Genomic DNA, 13176 nt, shown 5'->3' on the forward strand with positions numbered 1-13176 from the left:
AAACCATAATTCAAAAAGAGTCATGTACCACAATGTTCATTGCAGCTCTATTTACAATAGCCAGGACATGGAAGCAACCTAAGTGTCCATTGACAGATAAATGGATAAAGAAGATGTGGCACATATATACAACGGAATATTACTCAGCTATAAAAAGAAATGAAATTGAGTTATTTGTAGTGAGGTGGATGGACCTAGAGACTGTCATACAGAGTGAAGTGAGTCAGAAAGAGAAAAACAAATACTGTATGCTGACACATATATATGGCATCTAAAAAAAAAAATGGTTCTGAAGAACCTAGGGGCAGGACAGGAATAAAGACGCAGACGTAGAAAATGGGCTTGAGGACACGGGGAGGGGGAAGGGTAAGCTGGGATGAAGTGAGAGCATGGCATGGACATATATACACTACCAAATGTAAAATAGATAGCTAGTGGGAAGCAGCCACATCTCACAGGGAGATCAGCTGGGTGCTTTGTGACCACCTAGAGGGGTGGGATAGGGAGGGTGGGAGGGAGACGCAAGAGGGCAGGGATATGGGGATATATGTATACGTATAGCTGATTCACTTTGTTATACAGCAGAAACTAACACAACAATGTAAAGCAATTATACTCCAATAAAGATGTTAAAAAAAATTAAAAAGCAAAAAACAAAGAATGAAAGAATTTTTTAAAGAGGTAGACTTGAGTAACAAGGTAGCAAGGAGCTCTGTATAAAAAACAGCAATATATTACCATAGTGACTCTCACAGGAGGGGGAGGGGCCGGTGCACAGTTTGGAAAAGTACATTCTTGAGTAGGTGAGAGCCAAGGGGAGTGACAGCTACCACCAGATGAAATTAAGTGTAACTTATAGTTTGATTTATCTGTGTAGCAAATGAATGTCCAGGAGGAGAAAAGGAGTTGGGAAACACTGATGTAAATCATCAGATTATCTAGTAAAGATAGACTTTTTTTCCTCAAAAAAATGAAACAAAACTTGTTTAGTTTGAAATACTTTATTTTCATGTTCTTTTTAAATCAATAAATATTTAAACTTCTCTTTTGTAAGATACAGAAAAGCACTGCATAATTAACACTAACAAGGCATTATGCCTTACAAGAGAGACATAAAATGTCCAAAAGATATTTAGAACATTGTAGTTCTTAAAGCGTCAACATGAGGAATGCTGACCACATATTGTGAAATCATTTCAATAAATAATAACTAACATTCTTTTAAACATTTACAAAAGTAGATGTACACATACATCCCCCCATGCTGACAATGACCTCACTATTTGTTTGGAGGCCCCAGTCTCTGTCACAGGGGCTGGCATGCTGTGGGCTCCTCAGAAATCTTAGTTTAATGACTGGAGAATATTTGCAACCCTTCTACTTCAAACTAGATAAGAATCAGGACTAAATTAACTGGGGTTTTTCTCATAAAATAAATAATAAAATTAATGATACGATGTGCAAGTAGAATCAATCACATCCTTAATTATGTTACATGTAAATATTAACAGAGTCTTCGAAAACCAAACAACACATAAATAAATAAATAAGTGGGAGAACCCTCCTAAGAGATGTTCAAACATATTAAGCCCGATCCAGGTGGCCTCAGGAGCTGGCGATTCCTCTTTTTTCTCTTTGATCCCTGTAAGGGCAGGGCCTACTTCAGGAACAGCCATCGACGAGCTTCCTCCTTCCCTCCAGGTCAGTTGGATCTGTCCCTGTAAGGAGAAAAGGTCTTCCTTACTAGCTGCTCCAGAAAGCCGACTGCACAGCACTCTTCTCCTGTCCTGCTCCTTGGTTTCCAGAGATTTCTGAGTCCAGTCTTTCCAGCCTGGCACCAAGTGACTACTGCCTGTAACCCACTATTGTGTGTGGCAGAGGCCTCTAGGCTCTTAGAGACTCTTATTTAGGAATGAGGGTGGGGTCTGTGCTCTCCACTGTATTATGGCGACAAATGGCCAGGATTACTCTCTCTACCTGTCCCACTGGGCCTAACTTAAGCCACAGAGCAAACCGATTTGGTAGCTACTACTGTTTTCCTTGTTTTCCTAAGTCTTAGATAAACCAAATAATTGTCCTTGAGTCACATGGCTAATAGGCGCTGGAACCCAGATTTGTACCCAGTACTGTGTCACTGCAAAGTCCCAGCTCTTCACCACTAAGCTTTAGTGCCTATGTTGTAGAAAACCAGGGTTCTGCTTTTCAGGTGTGAGGTCCAGAAAGAACTGGGAGAAAAAAAATGCCTGTGTTTTTTAAACAGGTGGAAAGCTTTTCAGCATAACTGCCCATGTTAATGAAAGCAGCTTAACCCACATTCATTTGAATGGGGAGGGTCAGGGGCCAGGATGGAAGGCACTGAAAATACCCTTCTGGCAACAGAGCAGATTAATGATCTTAATGTCAAATTTAATTGTGGAATAATGGTTTTTCAGTCCTTCGGCTAAATCCTGGGTTTCTCTGATATAATTTTCAGGAGGCAGATGCCTGACTCTAGTCACACGTGTGAATAAAAACCATAACTCACTTGTTTAGCATCTTGTTGATGATTCTTTTAACCATGGGAGCTTCAGGGTTGAGGCAAACTTCCTGACCAGCCTTGAGAGTGGCTCTGCAGAGAGAAGGGAGAATCCACGTGAGGTCGGGCTGGGGGTCGGGCTGGGGTCGTCGGGAAGGAGGGGGTGACGAGCACAGCAACAGCGGCGGCACTTACACGACTTCCGTTTGGCCGCAGTGGGGTCCCGGGGGCGTCATCTTCACGCTCTGGATGTTCTTGAGGTGAATCCCCTGCACGGTCTGCAGGCACTGGCAGCGCAGTTCGGTGACCACAGGCGCCCCTGCGGGGAGGACAGACTCGGTCAGGGGGCTGTCCCGGGATGGGCCCCCACCCGCCCCCGTCCCGCCCTGGGGGTGCCGGGAGCCGGGTCTCACCTGCTGCGCGCCGGCCGGCGGCCACCAGGACCAGGAGCAGTAGCGCGGCGCGGAGGAGCCGGGCGGCGGCGGGGGTCGCGGCGCGGGACATGGGGTTCAGCTCGGAGGGTCGCTGCCTGCGGCGGGAAGGCGGGCTGGAGGGCTGGCGGAGCGGATTCTGTGGCTCCCCGAGCCGGGCGAAGCCCTTTTATGCCGATCGGACAGGGGCTGGCAGCCCAGGGCCAGGGAAATTCCCCGACGCACTGGCGTTCCCGGGTCCGGAAGGAGGGCGCGGCCCCGCGGGCCTCCCGCGTAATCCGCGCTCTCGGGGAGGGGGTGAGGTGTCGTCTCTGCGCCGAAATCCCCGCAGGGGGAGTGAGTCGCCAGCACCCCTGGGGTACCGCCTGCGAGGGCGGCCGTGGGCGCCTGGCCACCCCTGGTCTCCGGGCCGAGAGCGGGGAAAGCGCTGGGGGCGGATTCGCGAGACCCTCACAGGGGTGGAGAGACAGTTTTAGGGAGACTTCTGTTTCTTTAGTTATCAGATCTGGGAGAATTAAAGAGGAGTAAGCGGGTAGATTTTGCTTAGCTGTCTGTCCTCTAACTCTATATATCCTGTCTCTCTAAATTTCGATTTTGCTTATTTCATACCTGTGGAATGAATGCTGTCAAAAATACAGCCGACATCTCGGAATCCAGAGAAGAACGTTCAGCTTATTCCTCATGTTATATATTCTCAAATCACACTTAGAATATCTTGGTTATGTTTTCCATTTGGTGGGAACTGGGATCAGTTGTCAAAGGTTGAATCCGGGGTTAATTTCAGTGAAAGTTGAGGGCCATAACACGACCTAGGTTTTTGGGTCCTGCTCAAATTCCTTCTCTCAGCAATGTTGGAATTCCAAAATTCCCTGCAGACCTCCTTTTCCACGTATGGAGGGTTGAGTTGATCTAAGAATATGGAACTGGTGGCCACGCTGAAGCTGCGGGTGGGCTAGTCGGGGTCACCTCTTCTGGTTCTGTCCTTGGACAAAATAGCACATGGACACCAGGGAGTGGGTACCTGCTGCATAGCACGCTTACTCCGGATGTGCGCGGCTGAAACATGAAACGTCGAATCACACGTGAAACACCGTTCCATTCACTGAAGGGGGACCTTCAGTGTTGGTCTTCCTTTTTCTTGACACAGTGACATGCCTCTCTTTTCTGACCAGGAATTTCAGTCTCTTCACCTGATGTCTTTACTAGTTTTTCATCAGAAGTCTTAGAGCTCTAGCATTGACTCAACATTAAATCTAGAGGATTGGATTCGGACATCTTGGAGACACGGAGTATCATGGGAGTGGGAAGAGGAGAAAGAAATGGCCTCTGGCCCAGGGATGGGTGTCTAGGGCCCGGGCTCTGGGCAGCTCAGCTCAGTGAGGGAGAGCTTGGATCCCGCAGTAAGCCACCCCGCCTGCAGCGAAGCCGCTTGCATTTAGTTGCCACCTATTACCTGGACATTGTTAAATGTTTCTTTGCCTACCCCACGGTGGTTATGAGAAATGAGTCAACGTGTGTGAGAGCCGGCAGGGATTAAATGCCTTATAAAAGTTTATTAAATAAATAGAAATAGCTTTTCCCAACAGCACCTAAGCAGAAACTCTACCTGTTGTGAATCCTTCTATATCCAAGAAACCAAAAAAAAAAAAAAAAAAAAAGGTTAATGGAAAAGTTCACTCCCCAATTTTTCTCTTTATATTTAAAAAATTTCTGAATCAGGCTTTCTGAAAGGAAGGCACAGCTACACTCTACTAGGAGATGCACTTACGTTGGATTTTTTGTTGTCGTTGTTTTTACTTTTGAGAGCTATCATTGATTTATTTTGTAGTCTTACTTTCAATCACTTCATCTGTTAGAAAAGAGTTTGAATTAAAGACTCCCCACCTTATTTATTGGAAAAGGTTTTTAAAATGAAAGACTGTCTTTAAAAATACTCTAGTGTTTTTCAGGATGATCCTGTGAGAAACACCGGGGAAATTAAAGGGATATTAACATTTGTATTAAGCAGTAGGAAATGAAAAATAATCTAAAGGCTATAAAATATGGTGACAAGCTCAGGAATAATTGACAGTTTGTGTGATCTCTCCCCTTGTTATCAATTGTTTTTTGGATTTCATGGGAAACTGGCCCAGATATACAAAAGTTAGTCTTTAAAAGTTCTAAGATATGTTGTTTTGTTTTCTAATCATAAATAATGCAGACTGAGTTTCTAAAGTTTATAAAAGTTAGAAAGGCAGGAAGAGATGATTTTTTCCTCTCATCTCTCTTAGCTTTTGTCTATGGAACAAACTTTAACAAGTCACTGAAAATTTGCTTTTTTCTTCAGCAAACATGGTAGCTGACCAATTAGAAGAGCACACAGGGTTCTGAGTAAATATGAAAGAGGCTGCTTCCTTTATTTAGTTGCCATATACCATTGGCAAGTTATTAAACCTCTGTACCCACTCCGAGATGCAGCACAATCATTTTGTGCTAAATTCCAGGCTCTCTTCTAAGAGTTATATAAATATTGACTTGTTCAATCTTCCAAACATCTCTGTGAGAGTATTTATTATTATCTTTGTGGTACTTTAAGGTTACAAATAAGGAAACTGAGGTGCAGAGAGGTTAAGGAACTTCCCTAAGGTATTGAACCTTGGGTCTCTTACCCAGACAGAATGGCTTTTAACCATTGTGCTATGCTAAAAATGCTCTATGATATATGGTTAAAAATTTCCAGAGAGGAGTGATTTTTAAAAATCTGTTTATCATTCCACTAGCTGAATGTTTCAATTTTTTTTTATTTTAAAATGCAAACACAGACAAAGGTCATACACCTCCATAGTTTGGTTTCACTAACAGCATAACTCTCTCCTGTGCCATTGATATAGCCTGTTATATTTTCTTAAAGTGTCCAATTCTGAAAAAATAGTAACTTTACCATAGAGAAATCTGGCAAACATTCCCTTATCCAAATGATGATGATGAAGGTTAATATCATCAATGTGATGTCAGGTTGATATCATGTACCCTTGATATAACGTGATGAGAAGGTCACCTCACCTCTTTGGTATTCTTTCCAACAGTTCATAACCCCAGTTCAACTATAAGAAAAACATTTTTCACGCCTAAATTGGGGACTATTAAATAGCTGACCAGCATTCTCCGAAAATGTCAAAATCATGAAACTTGGGAAAGACTAAGAAACTGTCACAGTCCAGAGGAAAGTACAGAGACAAGAAAACTAAGTGCAGTGTGGTACCTGGGTTGAATCCTGGAACAGAAAGAGGATAGTAGGTGGGAAAACTGGTGAAATTCAAATAAAGTATGGAGTTTCATTAGTAGTAATGTGCCAATATTGGTTTCTTAGCTTTGGCCAATGTACCATGTAATGTAAAATAGTACAATAGGGGAAACTGCGTGAAGGGTACACAGAAGTTTTTAAAAATCTTATTTTTCTAAATCAAGTAGAATACCACTACAATGAAATCAGTGGACATGCATGCTTTACCTGGTAGCTTCCTAGAAAGGGAATTAAGTTTTTGTTGAGTTCATATTTGTTTAAATATGAAAATCCAAAGTATCTGCTGCCCCATTTTGGACACATCATCATGTTTCATAGGCTTAAATAGTTTGTCTTCAGCATTAATCATGCTATGCAAATCTATTTCTTGTAACTGGTGAAAAACAGAAAGTGTTTGCTGTAATGGTCTCCAGACGCAAGCCCAAACTGACGTAAATGAAAGTATTCACCAGTTTATCTACTGGAACTACGAAAAAAAAAAAAAAATGAAGCATGTCAAGGGGTAGCCAACATCTGTAGATCATGTAGAATTTGACTCCTGAAGATGACAATCAAAATCACTTGCTTTTGGAAATGAAGTAAAAAAGGAAAGATTTCTTTTTTCATTGCTCTTTTCTCCTTCTTATGCCATTTGAATTCATGAGATCCTCATCAACAAAAGTGCAGAAATATTTATACACAAAGGAATGCTTAGTCTAGTACAATAAACAAATTCATGTTCCTGTTTGAGCAAGTGCTTCTTTAAGCCAATTACTTTTGCAAAAGTTGAAGACCAGTTTTTTGTGCACAATCTTTAAACCCACACAAGCGATGACTGTTAATGAAATGGAATAAGCTTTAAAATGGAAGCTTTGGTGGTGAAACTCCATTTTCCCTGCAATCCGTGTGAATCTTTTGGAATCGACAATGCGTGAAATCCAGGATGCTCACGTCTTGTAGGCCCGCTGTCATTGCTGCAGCAACCAGCCACAAGCAGATGTGAACTTACAGCTCCTCGCCTCAGCTCTGCTTTCTGCACCAAAGTTTCTTTGTCACTGCACTGAAAAGTCGCTTGCCAAATAGGGAACAGCAGGCACTAAGTATTCCCCCCTCTTTCATGTTTTAGGCAGATATTCTACATGACTTCTCAAAGGATACCTAACAGGATTGAACCCCTGCCACACCCTCTTTTCCTATTTCACTCTTCCCAATTACCCAGTCCCATACATAGGGATAATTTCCCCCAAATGAATCTGCCTGCATGGTAGGCTGATGACTCAGGCTCTGCTTTCTGAGGGGAAACCTTAGCTCCAGGGGACACTGCTCCATCCTGAAAACTAACCCAACTAACCATGCCGATTGGCAGGAAGATATGGGCAGTGTCGCTTTACTCTACTCCAAGCTTGCTGTTAGAACTTATTCCCTCTCAACTTCCATCTATATTTACCCTAGAATGATCTCGTCTGATGTAATGACTCTGGCTCTAAGGGGAGAAAAACAAAGATGTCAAAACATGATATTAAATTCCTGGATCCATTCCACCTCTACAGGCAAATGGCATTAGTGTGTACAGGCATCAAGGTGTAGGGGAGGAAAACTTTTCCCTTCTTCCCTTCTTGGTTCTTTGGCTGGCCTAATGATTAAATAGACATAAGACAGAATAACAGGAGAAAAACAAATTTAATTTCGTACAGACAGGAGCCCCATAAAAATATAAGACTCAAAAAAGTGACCAAAGTAGGCAGCTTTTATACCTTTTAGACAATGTAACAATCCATTTGTGAAGCATGAAAAAGACAAAGGGGTTTGGGCTTGGGGTAGTAAATTAGTGAAGAAGGAATGAGTTTTGTTTATACAGCCGTTTGGGCCCTAGATTCTCTAACTCTCTCGATAAGGATGTCTCTTTTTCACCTGGTGCAGGAAGAGTACCTTTCACATGGGAAATTTATTTCCTGCATTCCAGGGGACAAAGGAGGGTCAGAGTATCCTTCTTGCACCAGCTGTTTCTTAACAAACTTTAATTCAAAATAATCAATATGCCAGTGAATCTCGTAGTATTGAAAATAGATCAGTTCAGTTAAACATCTGTGTCTCATTTTAGGAGGTGGTAATGCAGCTGGGCTCCCAAAGTTAGGTCTCTATTATGTGGGAAATAAGGTAATTAATAAGACATTAATAAGGACACAAAAGAAAAAACAACAGTTAATTATTGCATCAAATTGTAAACCAATTTCTGAGTTTTGAGGGTAGCTAGTTGAGAATATTTCTAGATGCCAGGCTCAGAGCATCTTCAGATAGATTGAGGAGAGGCAATGACACCATGACAGATTTCCCTTGTTTATGGTTTGAATGTTTCTGGTGATCTTTCTAAGTGGCACACACAGCCACTGGCATGAAGACTGTTTATATGTGAGCTGTTGTGGTGATTCCTCTGAAGTTTATATCAGGTTGTCCAACGTTAGTTTGCGTGGCTTTGAGGTTTTCGTGTGTGTGAGTGTCTCGGGGGGCAGGGTGTGTGTGTGTGTTTGGGCTGCACCATGAGGCTTGCAGGATCTTAGTTTCCGGACCAAGGATTGAACCCGGGCCACGGTGGTGAAAGCGCTGAGTCCTAACCACTGGACCACGAGGGAACTCCCTTGTGTGGCTTTGGAATAAGGCAGTTTTACTTCTCAATGATTTCAAGTCAGAAAGGTGGGAGAAATATTGGAAACGATAGTCTGGATAGTTGTAGCCGGATATTGAAGGAACCTAGAAGAATTCAGGATCTTACAGGGTTAAAGGTAGAAAAGGAAATCTCAAATGTAATTAACGGAACTAGAATCTAATATCCCTAAAGGTGTATTACTGAAACATAAGTTTTCTCTCTGTAGACATTCTAATGTTTATCAAAGATAAACACTAATAAGACTCATTTGTTTACAAATGGAGGCTAATTTCAATAAACTTGGCCTGGTTTTTACATAAGATCAGCAAGAATGGAGATTTGCCATATAGGCTCTTTTATGCTTGCTTCGCTGGAAGTTTTCATAAGGAATCTCAGATAGGACTTTTCAAAAGCCTCTTGAGGCTAGGAAGCCAAGGCAAAGACGTGCCATCAGGTTCCATACCTACAGATTTAGGTTAGTTCATCTCTTCTCTAGCACCCACTATATCTTGAGGTTCCTGTACCTGCCAGGGAGTGTCCTTCTTACCTGGTAAAGCTGCTGTGGACCCTGTAAACAAGTACCAGGCAGATTTTTTCAAGGAAATGTATTGGCTCCAAAAGTCAACCTTAAAGCTGTCTGGTCATATCTGAGTCAATGGACATCTCTCCCAAATATGACATTCCAGTCGAAGCCTTGGTAAAATAACCTATGGATCCAATTGTGTTGTGTTACGAGGAGAATGGAATATCAGTGAACTCAGGCTAATAACTATATTGCCATGAAAATAAAAATACTCACTGAAGGTCACTTAATTCTGGAGGACTCAGGTAGGGAGAAATAAAGAAATGTTGCATCTTTGTTCACAAAAGGATATTTCACTAAATTTCTGTAAGTCAGAGATAGCTTAAGAGGAAAGGTTTCCTTATATCTGGAAAACAAAAGACTAAAGAACCAGCAATACTTTTTTTAAATCATAAAAATTATAATCATTCTTCTCAGTTCATTCAGCCCCAGGTAATCAATTTTGTTGATCTTGATATTTTGTTAGCAGTTTGATGAAGCCATCAGTTTTTCTTTTTTTCTTCATTAGAATTCTGCAATTTTTTTTAAAGAAAACATTTTTAACCTTACAGTACATTGAACAGTACAGTAGTACAGTACAACAGCTGGCATACAAGGGCTGGCATCGAGTGAACAGGCAAGAAGCGTTACTGACTGGAGGAGGGAGAGGGGGTGGGAGATGGTAGAGCTGAAGGACCATCGGCAATAGGAGACGAGGGCAAGCTTCAGTTTCACTCACACCTGACATTGATGGCACAGACTCTTGTTCCTTGCTGGGTTCAATTCTCTCTACCGTCCTGAAGAAATGATCCAGTGATGCCTGGGGAGCAGCTCTTTTTTTCTCATCATAGATGATGTGGTAGCACTGGACTGCATTCTGAATGGCTGCTGCAACCTTCCTGTACCATTCTAGGTTCCCGTCCTGTGCCTCAAAAACTAACAGTGCCTCCTCAAATAAAGAAAATCCCCTTGCCATTTCCTGCGATGTGAACCTCTGCGGTTCTTCAGTTACTTCTTCCTCTTGTCTCTCTTTGTCCTTTCTCAGGGGCTCCGATTCCATCAGGTCTTCATTTGTAAGCTCCTCATATTACACAGCAAGGAATTCAATGAAGTCGTCCTCTTGCAGATCTAGCTTGAAATAAAGATACTGTACGACTGTACTCTATACAGTACTGTACAGTAAAGTACACAAAAGCACAACCACTTGTAGAGGATGCACGCACATGGCAACGTATGCCAGACACGTGAACTAACTTATGTGATTGGACATGCGAACACATGTTCGCACCTTTGAAAGTTCACATCTTCAGGGGACTTACTGTATTATTCAGCCTTAAAAAAGAAAGAAATCCTGTCACATGCTACAACACAGATGAACCTTGAGGATAATGTGCTTAGTGAAATGAGTTAATCACAAAAGACAAATACTGTGTGATTCAACTGACATGAGGTACCTAGACTCGTCAAAATCCGACACAGAAAGTAGAATGGAGGTTGCCAGGGGCTGAGTGGAGGGAGGAAGGGGGAGTTCTGTAATAGTTATAGAATTTCAATTTTGCAACTCAAAGAGTTCTGGAGACTGCATAGCAATAGGAAGGTACTGAATTGTGTACTTAAAAGTGGTTAAGAGGCAAATTGTATTTTAACACAATGTTACCACAATTAAAAACAAAAAATAAAAGAAACAACAGAAAATAAGTTGGTGAAACCATAAGTTCTTTGGCTAATCAGTCTGGTAGGTTTTCCCCTTTTATCCTTCATTATTCTGAATTTTGAGCTTGAGCCTAACTTCACGTAGTTACTTGGCATTAAACGAGCCCTCTGGGCAGAATGTGTGGCCCAGTACTACTAAGGCACCCCAAAAGAGATAGTTATCCTTAAACCAAACAATATTCCAAAGAAAGCTGTACCTTCACCACAATGTTTTGTGAAGATTGATGGATTTCCTTACATTAGTTTTAGAATTCTGTAATTTCTTACCCAGTTCAGATGGTATATTCATAAACACATCAGAAACATGTATTCTAGAGTACTTGTTAGAGTCCTTTCCATGAATTTCTTTGAAGATGAAAAACATTTGCAAGAAAACTTTTGCCAAAGAATCAGAGTAGAACAGTAACTGTAAATGAGAAAAGACTTAAAAATTGCAACGGTTAAAGAGCAGATGAGAGTTTAGTGCAATGCAATTGACACGAAACTTTAGTAATTTCTGTGACACCAATATTTTAGGATAATTAGAATTACAATAACACTATACCAGGATATATCAGATTTTCTTTGGAATTTCAGGTAATTTCTAGAACACTTATATTAATAACATTCTCCCATACAATCTAACCTAAGAAGGTTTATCATCACGTATTTAGCAATGCTTTCCATGTAATTTAATGTACCAAATAAGCATAATTAATGTAATCTCTCTCTCTCTCTACTCTCATTCTCCCTCTCCCTCTCTATTTTTATATGGAGAGAAAAAGAATCTTTTAAGATGTTCCAAGGGACCTCTGGAAAATCCCAAAGTTAGGTTGTGGTCAAAAAATTTTACTAAGAATTTGATTTGAGGAAGTTTGTCAAAAACATCAAAAAGTTTTGACACTTGACCAAAAAGGATCACAGGTCATCATGAAACAGTACCTCATTATTCATTTAACCAAAGGAACAGTAACAGATTTCAAAGGCAAATCTAGAAGGTTACATAATTCTGAACAAAATTTAGCTGTTTCAATATTTGGAAGACTTGGTTTATTAAATAATCAAAGACCAATGGTAAAGTCAACATGAAACGTAGAAGATTATTTTGAAAAAGCACACATTCTTTGTTTTCTAGGCAGATCATTTAAAAGGTAAAGAAAAGCCTTTCATAATGTCTTATCAAGAGCAGAGCAATAGTCGAAGAAAACTTTGTCCTCTTAGCAGATGAAAGAAAATTAATTTCCAGTTTTACATACGTACACTATTGATCTTAAAGTTTATATATAAAACAATTATAATAAATTCATTTAATCTTATCCAGCTTGATCACACATAAAATTCCTTTCCTCAGATTCATCTTTTACAAACCTTCTATAACTTTGTGTGTTCATTTTAGTTTGTCTCTTCTCTTTCCCATTCTGAAATAATCAGCTTTACTTTAGGGCAAAATTACTTTATTTTCCTCCACAAATTGCATCTTCAGTCTTCATACCTTTTCTAACCAAAAAATGCATCTTATTTTCCTGGCATACAGAAGTGTTTCCTTTACTATTATTTTTTTTTTGTGGTACGCGGGCCTCTCACTGTTGTGGCCTCTCCCGTTGTGGAGCACAGGCTCCGGATGCGCAGGCTCAGCGGCCATGGCTCACGCGCCCAGCCACTCCGCGGCATGTGGGATCTTCCCGGACCGGGGCACGAACCCGTGTCCCCTGCATTGGCAGGCGGACTCTCAACCACTGCGCCACGAGCGAAGCCCTAACTGCATATATTAATTACGATTATTATCCTTTAGAAACCTTGATTTCTAGTAAAGACTAAGAAGTAAGCAGTTATGAATGCTTTCTTATACCAGCATTCTTTAGACTGGCAAATCTGTAAATGCATTTTACATTTTTTAATAGCATACGCTTCCTCACAATAGAACAATTTTTTAAATGTAGCACAAGACATGGTTACTAAAAGACCCAAATATCTTTAGTTATTCTGTAATAAGAAGCCAAAAGTCGACACATTTAAGTTCAATAATCACCGTTTCTATATTTTATCTTATTTGGAAATGATCTAGATACT

At 41.0% G+C, this 13176-nt stretch overlaps 1 protein-coding gene across 1 annotated transcript; it reads right to left on the reverse strand.

Annotated features, from left to right (window-relative positions):
* Window positions 1–2520: 2520 nt before the first annotated feature.
* LOC132426254 (growth-regulated alpha protein-like) lies at window positions 2521–3065 on the reverse strand. The gene is made up of 3 exons (XM_060013162.1): window positions 2929–3065; window positions 2711–2834; window positions 2521–2608 (listed from the first exon to the last, which is right to left on the reverse strand). Exons 1-3 carry the CDS (start codon window positions 3017–3019, stop codon window positions 2521–2523), a joined length of 303 nt encoding a protein of 100 aa, XP_059869145.1. The 5' UTR covers window positions 3020–3065.
* Between the last annotated feature and the right edge of the window lie 10111 nt (window positions 3066–13176).

Source organism: Delphinus delphis, chromosome 5 (assembly GCF_949987515.2).
Source record: "Delphinus delphis chromosome 5, mDelDel1.2, whole genome shotgun sequence".
NCBI classification, from domain to species: domain Eukaryota; kingdom Metazoa; phylum Chordata; class Mammalia; order Artiodactyla; family Delphinidae; genus Delphinus; species Delphinus delphis.